The sequence below is a fragment of the Chrysochloris asiatica genome, unplaced genomic scaffold (assembly GCF_000296735.1).
Source record: "Chrysochloris asiatica unplaced genomic scaffold, ChrAsi1.0 scaffold00073, whole genome shotgun sequence".
In the NCBI taxonomy this organism is placed as follows: Eukaryota; Metazoa; Chordata; class Mammalia; order Afrosoricida; family Chrysochloridae; genus Chrysochloris; species Chrysochloris asiatica.
In genome coordinates this window covers 7,184,087-7,195,801 of record NW_006408591.1, presented here as the reverse complement: position 1 = coordinate 7,195,801, position 11,715 = coordinate 7,184,087, and the positions used below count along the sequence as shown (strand labels likewise).

General features: G+C 36.6%; 1 protein-coding gene across 2 annotated transcripts in view; it reads right to left on the bottom strand.

The window, feature by feature from the left end:
- Nucleotides 1-7,825: 7,825 nt before the first annotated feature.
- The window catches only part of GABRG2 (gamma-aminobutyric acid (GABA) A receptor, gamma 2), a 199,538-nt gene continuing 195,648 nt past the window's right edge, over nucleotides 7,826-11,715 (bottom strand). Inside the window, exons 9-10 of one of the 2 annotated variants that reach the window (XM_006864934.1) lie at nucleotides 9,702-9,725; nucleotides 7,941-8,216 (exon numbers count right to left, since the gene is read on the bottom strand). In XM_006864934.1, the coding sequence (XP_006864996.1) occupies nucleotides 7,941-8,216; nucleotides 9,702-9,725 (300 nt within the window). Of the gene's footprint in view, nucleotides 8,217-9,701; nucleotides 9,726-11,715 lie in introns of both variants that reach the window. The other variant, XM_006864933.1, reaches the window with a different exon arrangement.

Below are 11,715 nucleotides of genomic sequence, written 5' to 3'. Positions count from 1 at the left end.
TGAGGTTGGCCCAGGATTGGACATTGTTTCGTTCTGCTGTGCATGGGGTCGCTATGAGTCGGTTCTGACTCGATGGCACCTGACAACAACAACATTGCACCTCTACGAGAAAAAAACAAGTAACCCAATTAAAAAATGGGCACAGGACGTGAACAGACACTTCACCAAAGTGAAGATTCGGGAAGATAACAAACATATGAAGACATGTTCATGATCACTAACCATTTTGTTGCTGTTGTTGTTAGGTGCCATCAAGTCTGTACTGACCCATAGTGACCTTATGTACAGTAGAATGAAACACTGCTCTATTCTGGGCCAACCTCACTACTGTTGCCACACTTGAGTCCATCAATGCTGCCACTTGGCCAATCAATCTCACTGGGGGTCTTCCTCTCTTTCTCTAACCCTCCACCTTCCAAAACATGAGATCCTTCTCCAGTGACTGGTCCGTACTGACAATACGTCTGAAGTTTGAGACACGAAGTTTGGACATCTTGACCTCCAAGGAGCACTCTGGCTGCACTTCTTCCAAAAGGGTTCTTTTGGCAGCCCATGGCACTGTCAATATTCTCCTCTAACATCATAACTCAAAAAACATCAATTCTTCTACGGTCTTCCTTATTTACTGTCCAACTTTCTCAAACATATGACGTTATTGAAAATACCATGGTTTGGGTCAGGTGCACCTTAGTCCTCAAACTGACATCTTTGATCTTCAACACTTTAAAAAGATCTTATGCAGCAGATATGATAAGTCATTAGCCATTAGAGAGATGCAAATCAATGAGATATTATCTGACATCAGCAATAACAGCAAAGATAAAAGTAAGTAGAGGACAATAAATGCTGGCAAGGATGCATGCATAAAGACTGGGAAGCTCCTGCAATGCTGGTGGATTTCAAAATGATCCAACCACTCTTGAAAGCAATATGGGGCTTCCTCAGAAGGTTGCCAATAGAACTACCTTATTATTGATCAAGTCTTCTACTTGATATTTACCCACAAGAAATATGAGCCATAACATGAGTAGATATATGCACACCAAATTTCAAAGCAGCACTGTTTACCATAGCAAAAAGATGGAGACTGAGTAAGTGCCCATCAACTGGAGAATGGATAAACAAACTGTGGTACATACACATAATAGAATATTATGCTACCTTGAAGAACAGCAAGCAAGCTGTAAGTTACCAGATAACATGGATGAACCATGAGGACATTATGTTGAGTGAAATTAGTCAGTCACAAAAGGAGAAATACTGCATAGGACCACTACTGTAAAAGACTAAGGAAAAACAAACAAACAAACAAAAAAAAACATGCTAAATGGGGGTGGGATTCTTTGCTGGTTACCAGGATGTGAAAGGTGGGGTGAGGGGAGAGAGGAGAAGGTGGAGCTCAGGGTAGGGAATAGACACAGGACAATTTTGGTGCTGGGGAGGGGGAAATACACAAGAAGGGGGAGGGGAATGGAAGAACTAGGCTGATGGCAGAACAATTAGGCAGGTTTTTATGGGCTAAATGAGACAGAGGTAAATGATGATGTATGTACAACCTTGAAAGAACAGTGCTCTGGATACAAGGATTGAGGCATAGTTTGAATGGGAAAAAGTGGGGGGATAATGTTAAGATGCTTGGCTGTCTTTTGAATCTTGTATTCTCTTGTATAAAAATGACACTTGAGGGTGAGAGAAAGGAATAGCTAGAAATAGCACCATAGAAAATTTGTAAGTCTGTTGTCTGCCTATATCTGATTGTTGTTGTTGTTAAGTGCCATTGTGTCAGTTGCGACTCATAGCGACCCTGTATAAGGTTTCCAAGGAGCAGCTGGTGAGCTCGAACCACCGACTTTGCAGTTCAATCAACCTTGTACTCTGGCGCATTAACCCACAGCATCACACAAAGGAGCTCTGGTAGTGTAGTTGTTACGAATCGGGCAGTGAACCTCAAGGTCAGCAGTTCAAAACTACCAGCTGTTCCATGGGAGAAAGATGAGGATTTCTACTCCCATAAAGATTTACAGGCTCGGAAACCCTGTACAGGGTCTCTGTGATTCAGAACTGACTCCATGGCACATATCTGATTACAATATCTAAAATGGGGCTACAATGTGCCCAGTGAAAGTGGCTTTCTGTGGAACCTCTATATTACTTATGACCATAGGTGGAATCTGAACCGCATCCAGAATCTTCTGAGGTGGGAAACTTGCAATTGAAAGAACAAGCAGAGCAGCCTGGATTGGCTAGAAGAACAGAAGATACTTCTTGAAAGAAAGACCAACAGGAAAAATACAAAACAATAACAGCAGTCCGACAGCCTACTACAAGAACAAGCTAGTTGCTCACTCAGGATACATCCAGGCAAGTGGTCCCCTCAGGGCAAACCCCCTTCCAAGACTAACACTCAATGGGAACACACGAGGAGACATGCGCTCTGACTGGTGACCACATTGGTCACCGATAAGGGGAAGTGAGGGAAAAACAGCAATGAAGCTGCAAGCTAAGTCCTGTCATGTTCAATAGACTCCTGTAAACTCAGGTGGAGACCTGGTTGGCCATCAGTATGGCAAGACCTGTGGACTCCTGGACTCAGAGACAGTGACATAGCCACAGAGGACTGGAGTGGAGAGTGAAGCATCCAGCTGATAAGAAGAGAGGGCATATACACAAGAACACCCACACTTGCAGATAATACCCACTTGACCTGGCTTCAATAGCTTGATGATTAGAACTCAATAATAAGAAGAAAGAAGTGGAAAAAAGTTATCTGATACAATCTGATGAAGTTGACTTACACCTATGGATGCAGTAGCTCAAAAGAGGGAACAACTCTTACAGCGAGGATCATTCCTACTTCCTTGATTCACAGAGTAGACAAGGATGGGCAACTTGGACACTGGCTACCCAAAATGGGGGTGCTACAAAGGTATGAAGTGACTGGATTACAAGCTTTCAAGAAGGAGCTTAGATCCGAGGGTGCAGAGGAAGGTAGACTCTCCACTGAGTAGTATCCAATCTGGGCCGGGCTTATGAAAGAAGAAGGGGATAGGATTCTTGTGGTACAATAGTGTATAATTGCTATCAGGACTGATTGTGAGGGTTGGAAATGTAAAGGTAGACGTTTTGTAGCAAAAGGAGGGGAGTGGTTGACTTTGCAGTCCAGGAGCGGAGGTCCCTGGGACCATCAAGAGAGAAGAATGGAGAGAGGGACCCTACCTAGAGAAAGGGTGATGCCAAAGATGGAGGAAGAGATGATGACATGGAGCTATGGAGCAGCTGAGATCTCTAGACCCAGAGAGGGAGAGGGGCTGTGAGGTGGCAACCAGGTGGCAGGCTTGCAGGGTATACCATTTGTTTGGCTGATGATGTATGTAGGGGATTGTAAGCATGTCAATGAAATGATATACAATAGGATGAATGCAAAGCTATTGTTCTCCAATGTAAAGTATCACATAATTCACAGTAAAACATTATTTTTTTTAATGAAAAAAATACCAAACACAATTTTAAATTCTCATGCAATTCAAAATTTCTGGGAACACTGAGACTGGATGAATTCACAAAACTATTGTCCTGAGATATCTTTAAAGTAAACTATCCCCTAAATTCCTTAACCCAAACAAGCTGAGTTGAACTTGTAAAGAACATTTGCCTTGGGCTTGTGTTCTTTTAAATCTTGTTGTGGTTGTTGTTAAGTGTTGTCAAGTCCATTCTGACTCATAGAGATCCTATATAGGTTTTCTGAGGAGCAACTGGTGAGTTTGAATGACTGGCTTTGCCGTTCAAATGACCTTGTGGTTCAATGCTTATCCTACAGTGCCACACAAGGACTCTCTTCTAAGACTTGTTGTTGTTAAATGCTGTAGAGTCGATTCCAACCCTGTGTAGGGTTTTTAAGGAGCAGCTGGTGGGTGTGAGCTTTCAGTCATGTGTTTAGCAGTCCAGTGCTGATCCACAGCACCACACTAGAGTTTCTCCCTTTTAAGACCATGTAGGATTAACTTCGTCTCTCATACTTTGGACATGTTGTCAGGAGGGACCAGTTGCTGGAGAAGGGTATCATGTTTAGTAAGGTGGAGGGTCAGAGAAAAAGAGATGGATTGGCCAAGTGGCAGCATCAATGGTCTCAAGTGTGGCAACAGTAGTGAGGTTGGCCCAGGATCGGGCAGTGTTTCATTCTGCTGTGCATAAGGTAACTATGGGTTGGTAGTGACTCAATGGCACCTAACAACAACAACAGGATCAAATTGACAACAGAATCTCAAAAGATTAGATAATAAACTTAGGGACAGAGAGTTTATTATAGTAGAGAAGGGATATTTCAAAAAAGAAAGTGAGTTTGATTGCACAACTGAAAGAATCTAATCTGTGTCACAGAATTTCATATGTAGATATTTTTGAATAGGCCTATGTTCAACTCTGTGTATTCTTAACAACAACAAATACAAAAAATTTTAAATGAAACCTTGTGCTGTAGAATCACAATATAGTGTATATGAACACTGCTAGGTCTTTTTGGGAAAGTTAATTTGATAGTACTGTTAGGAGCATGACATTGGAAGCACTGAAAGTGTGGAGAGAACTTGCAACCTTTTCTTGAATGCTACTGCATGTTTTGTTGCTAGTTGCCATCCAGTTGGCACCAACTCATGAGGACCCTATATACTACAAAACTAAACATTGCCTAGTAGTACTCTGTTATAGTTATAATTGTTAGCATGGTCTAGTTCACTATTATAGCCACTGTGTATTTTGAGTGCCTTCCAACCTAGTGAACTTACTTTCTAGTACTATTTCAGACAATGTTCTTTTTTTTTATCCATAAGATTCCTATTGGCTATTTTTTTAAAAGTAGATCACCACGTATTTCTTCCCAGTTTGTATTAAACTGCAAGTTCTTCTGAACCCTGTATACCATTAACTATTTTGCTTGTATTTGAAACACCTGTGGCACAGCTTCTAGGATCAAAAAGTTTAGATAACAACACAAAGTTAGGGAAGTGGTGGGCTAGTACATGGAAAGACATTATTATACCTAGCCTATAACATGCAAAATGGATATTTAGAATAGCTAAGTGAGTTGATAATTGGCATACAACTGATAAATGATGGCAATGAGATTCAACTCTCTGTGACCAGAGTCCATATTCTTTATCAACCTAATATTTTGAGGTATGGAAGGTTTGAGTTTGACTTTATGCCTTTTCTAACTTTTTTCTCCATTCCACACTCCACCACATAACTTGATTATTTGAACTGAACAGTGTTACTCTCCCAAACACACAATTACTTATTTTATAAGTAGGGGTCATTAAAAGTGAAGATATTTTTAGGGCGTGAAATGAGAGGTCACAATATTTAAGACAAAGTAATCCAACCAGATTGAGAGGTCACTGTGTGTTAGGATGTAGCATTTTTATTGTAAAAGTTTGTCAATTCTTTTGTGAAGAGGTTTCCAAATACATAGACAGGGAGCAACTGATAATTACGAGTTTGATTGTTTATAATAGGTATTTGTATTGCCAATACTAAGCGTACATTGGAAAGCTAGCTATTTTGAGTGTCCCTATTACAGAACACACTTTGAATTGACAACAATAACATATTTCTCATCACTGAAATTTTACAACAACTTCCCCAAAGAGTCAACATTTAATATCTTGACAATTAAAAATGTGAAAATAATTAATTCTATTTACATGTGTTTGAGGTTATATACTAGAGCACTGGTGTATTAATAGTTTATAAAACTGCAGCTAAATGTGTTTCAAGATTCATCCAGATTACTTGACTATGACTTCAGTGGTTTTATATTAACAAAACCACTCTCTTTTTTTCTACTGTTTTCAGATTATCTATAAAATCTACATTAGCTATGACTTAGTTCTGACTTAGAGCAATGATGACCGTAAACAAAACTGGCAAATAAAATACAGAATGAGTGTATAAAGATGGAATTCAACTGATCATATGTGAGGTCTGGGATAAATAACTTCAATTGGTCAGAATGTGGTTTAAGGAGAACATGTTGTCATTGTTTACAAGTGCAGTCAAGTCAATTCCAACTCATAGAGACCCAGTGTAGGGTTTACAAAGATTTGCTGGTGAGTTTGAACTGCCAACCTTATGGTTCACAATCCAGTGCTGATCCTACACCATCACACCTGGAGTCCATAGTCACAGCCTAAATCTGCATATAAGTCATTAATTTGTCCTTTCATCCTTTTATGAAAGGACTTCAAAATGTTCATGGAAAAATGGAATGAAAAATAATGAAAAATCTCCACATGTTTTTTGAACCCCCCTGGTATTTAGTCCTTCAGTGTATTTCTTTCTTCAAAAACAATAGAACAACAAAAATTCTGAACAATCAGTTATGAATCTTCTGCATGCTTATCATATGTCTACAAGTAGAATTGAGGATGCATCAGTACAGACCCATTGGTAGTTCTGGGGGAAATGATACAGCACAAAACTCTAACTATGCCCTGTTGCTGTTGTTGTTCAATGTCATTGAAATGGTTCTAATGCAAAGCAACCCTGTGTATGGTTTCCAAGGAGCGGTTGGTGAGTTTGAACCACCATTCTTGTGGTTCAAATCAAACTTGAGGTCCAGTGTTTATCCTGCAATGCCATGCCAGAGTCATTTCTATACACAAGCACATGGCACACAATTGTTTTAAAAAGGAGAACTGTATGTACTTAGCCTAAAATAAAATTTTTATAAGGAACATAAATAGTCAAAGTTCTTTGAATCCAGGTTACTTCACAAGATCAAGAATGACTTTATAATTGCTATGTAAAAAGATGAGTCATTGGTTCCAAGTCAGAACAGAGATATTCACCAGAAGCATATGAGGTGAATTCACTTCAAATCACATGTGTTGAGCACTGACTGTATACTAGGCACTATGCAAGGTGCTGAGGACCCATAGAGGAAATGACAAGGATATTGCCCACAAGGCACTCACATCACTAGAAGCAAATCTTGAGATGAAAAATATATCTTATGATCTATCATCATAAAAGGAAGAAAAGTAGCAGCAAGCATGTACAATTATTTTATATTCTATTTATGAAAATGGGCATATTTAAAATGGACAAATATCAATTATTCAGTATATATTTTACTTAAAATGCTATAGTATATAATACACATTTTAAAAATAAGATTTTTGAATCTTCATGCATGAGAGAGAAGGCAGCAAAAATTCCTCCCACCAATTTCCAACCCAAAACGCGTAATTGCTTTTCTCACTCTTTTATATCCAGAAGACACAAAATAAAGACAATATTTTATGATGATAACTTCAGTTCATTTATTTTGGCTCTAAAGGGATGCATGCATTAAACTTGTAGCATTCTAAGTTATCGATATATTTACATAATTGTACATGTCATATGAGAAAAAAAAAATTATTCTTATCCTGGGATAGAAGTGCAATGGATTTCTAGCCTAGTTTCATATATTTAAAGAAAGTTTTGAGTCTTTTTATATAAGGAAAGTGTTCTATTTGAAACAAGTTTACCATAACTTGACCCCCAATGAACATGAAGATTGGACACATTTCTTGAACTTTATCTAATCTAATTGTATTATAAATTGAGTTAGTATACCACCATTGTAAATATTCATGGATTTCACTATTTCAATTTCTGCACCTAAATAATATCGTGTTTGGTTTCAATGCTTTTGCTCTAATCTCACTTTGCCTTGCAGGTTTCAAACATAGAAAACATTAAAGTTCAAATTACACTAACCAGATGAGAGTTTGGCACAGACAATATGACATTAATACAATTTATCAATTAAGACAAAAATAAAATTCATATCATCATAATCCAAATAGGAGATTGATGATTTTAAGTGGAATTAGAACTGACATCTTCTCTCCATGAGATCCAGTGAATAAGACCCATATCGATATCTCCCCTCTTCTTCAAAGGTAAAGGTAGGAAACCCAATAAACTAGATTGAACAAGCAGAAAGCAGTGGGGAAAAAGATCCGAGCATATGAGTCCATTTTGGCGATACGGATATGTATTCTCCCATGTCTCCAAGCCCCTGTTCGGCAGTCTTCAAAACAGCAGAAAAAACTGGCGCAGTCCTTTCCGTCCAGACACTCATACCCATATTCTTCATCTCTCTCTTGAAGATGTGTGGCATTGTTCATTTGAATGGTTGCTGATCGTGGACGAATATCAATAGTAGGAGCCTGAAACAAGGGTTGGGAAGGGAGGGATCCGAGTTAGTTATACTTCATAGATAGAGAATTTTCTGTTCATAATGTTACCAATGTGAATGATGAATCTGAAAATGGGTACTTAGTAAATTGCTATGACATCGTGATCTACAATGGTGAAATTGAACTCAGAAAGAGAGCACATTTGCCAATTTCAAATTTTGAGCTTAAGCAGTGCAGCTGAAAATAATGCCATCAAGCTAATAGCTATAGCAAGAAGACTCAACACTAAAAGAACTTAAAGTTTAAAGATTTAAATCAGACAACTACATGACATTTCATTCTAATTACTATTGGATGTGAAGTTAGATACATGAAAGCATTTAATGGTGCTGCATGTGAGTGGAACAGAAAAATAAAAATGCATCAATTTAGAAATCAAATTTAGTATCATGCTTACTTATAAGCAAATAGTAAACTCCATGACAAATATACTGTCGATAGAAAATGTTAAAATAAAGAAAAGGATTAAAATAAAACAAAACTGACTACATATATACACAGAAGATAGTTGAATTTATATAAAAGTCTGACTTATGATCTAATAAAATATATAGTATTTAGTCTAACAGTCACCATCTAGAGCTTCCTGAATGTCAGCATGACTTATGTTGTAAGAAAATATATTGTATTTAGTATATTATTCACCGTCTAGAGCTTCCTGAATGTCAGCAATTCTTACCTACATGTAAATGAAAATTCATAAAAAATATTACTACCTAGCTGTCTTATTCAATTTAGCATTTGAAAAAAAAGTAGTAGCAAATTAAATGAATGCTAACCTAATCTTTGCTGCCAACGCAATTATGAAATTGTTATAAAATTAATTGATTTATTTAATGTTGATTTGGATTAGTCCATTTTAGGTTAATATAAACATAAATCCTTGTATCTGTAAATAAGCGATCAGAATTCAACTAAAAATAAAAGTGTCATTTTCCAATAGGCCCAGCGATCATTTCAGAAGGAAGAGATGAGTGTTTTCATTGAAACATTTAGAAAGATAACAATGTTCTTCTATAACTGAAAAGCAAATTTCAGATAAAGATATTATTAAAATTACTTATCAAAAACAGTTCCATTTTGAATTAGGATTAACAGGATTAAAGTTAACTTTCAAAGGACATATATATTGGTACAGCCAGTGAATCTGGGTCCCATTTTCATCTGAGAAAACTGGTCAGTCTTATCTCCGATGTTCAAAAAGTACATCTTTACTAATGCTATCTTATATAGTTTCTAGTGTTGGAACTTCCTTGCAGATCCAAAAACTCTGTGAATAAGTGTAGAGTTGTTGAATTAGCTGTAGAAATCTGTAAAAGCTCCTCTGTCTTGCATGTGTTATCTCTACTACAATGCTTAAATGTCTAGTCATAAATAAAAATAAAACACCATGTAAGCACTGATAGTTAAATTCAGCAGTTGCATGCAGTGAATTTCCATTCCAAAACATTATACCTTGAAGGAAAACATCCGAAGAAGCTTTGGGTTTGTAGACAGAAAAGAATCATTTTGTTTTATAAAAAGAAGGAAAGAAATAAAAGAGAGAGAGAGAGAGACAAAAATAAGATAAATTAAAAAACACATTTTGAAAGCATAGTAAGTGAAATGAACTGAAATTATAGACACAAAAGACAGTACTGAGCTTGGGATAAGGTATACATCTAAGTTGCAAAATATAGGTTTATGAATTTTAGTGAGATCCTCTATAAATTAATCCAGAATTATATGAATGTAAAACTAGTTTTGTTCAACTGTGATGAGGTTTATTAGCGCCTGCTTATAGAAGTATGGTGATTATATTTCCTAATTATCATCAAGGAGATCTTAATAGGTATTTTAACAAGTGTGTCAACATATGTGCTAGAAAAATAAAACGCTAGCTTCTCACTAAAGATTTAGGTTCTTGTTAGCTTTAAAAAATTACCTAATTGGCTTGAAGGAGGAAATGCATTAAATTTCTGGGTAATTCTAATTTTTTCAGCTCTATTAATCCTCTTTCTTTTTTTCTTCTATCATCTCCATGTCACTAGATTAAGGAATCTAAGCGTTGCTATCTCTACAACAAGATCCATTCTTCAATGACATAACTGTTGGAGGGAGACAAAGTTGTTTTGCTTTGTTTTTTCAGAAGAATTCTTCAGAACTAATTTTAAAACCAATACTCATATTCCTGATTTTGGAAGCAAGAGATAAAGCCTACTGTGAACAGAACCATCTTCTTTGGGGAGAATTAAATCGAAAGAGAAGAAAGAACAAATAAGAAATAACATGTCAAGGAAATTAAAAATAAAAAGATAGAAAAAATGGAAAGACAAAAAAAGTAAAAGCAGGTAAAGAAGGGCAGGACTGCATAAAACATAAAAATATATGAAAATAATTAAAGATAAGCATCTCAACACTATTCATTAAGATTGATGCTTCTTTCTTTACCTGTTAGATAGTATTACATTTAAAAATGGCACTTAAATGATTTCACTTGGGTTACTCTGATTAAATAATGATACAACTAAGTATCAGTAGACTCTCTTAGTATAATTTGTCCTGTGATGCCCATAGGTTAGAGAGGTAGTCACTGTTTTAGCCCTCATGACATTTAGAGCAGAAGAACAAAAAAGACAATCCATCTAAGAGCATAGGGAAATTCCTACCACCTTGCCTTAGTAGGAAATTAATTTTTAATTAGCATGGTGATTCCTGTGATCCAGAAGCTTTGTTCTGATAGCTATGTGCTTTAGTCAACATCAACAGTAAAAAATAATTACATAACAAACTTAGTGTCTTTAAAAGTTTGGTGGCAAGCTGAATTCATCTTACCTTTTTCCAAATCATGCAGACACTGAAATCAATGCAGGTTGAGAAATGTAGAAATCATCATCAACCATTATCATTATCTACCAATGATGAGGACCTTCATGTGGAAGATACTCCACAGTGCTGTTTACCTCCATTAGCACATTGCTTTCTCATAGCAGTCCCATAAGTTATACATTTGTTTAATAACCATTTTATATATGAGAAAACTAAGGCACAAAGAGGTTAAGTAACTTGCCCAAACAATAGATGAGCCATGTGTCTTAGAAACAAATCAGATACGTTTGAATGAGATTAATTAAAGTCCTTTGGTGGAAACACACACTTTAATACATGCATACATACACAGACACAACACAGACAAATTAAATTATTTACCAGTGTATTCATGCTTGAAAGCTCAAGAAACTTTGGTTCCCTACTGTAAAGTCTTAGATGAAAATGTTAATTTAAAATATAAGTAATTTTAATATATTAAGGGTATCTTAATATTGTTGTTGTTGTTAAGTGCTGTTGCATTGGTTCTGACCCATAGCGGCCCTGTATAGGGTTTTCAAGGAGACACTGGTGAGCTTGAACCACCAACCTTGCAGTTCAAACGGCTTTGCAGTCTGGCGCATTAACCCACAGCACCACACCAGGACTTCCATCTTAATAT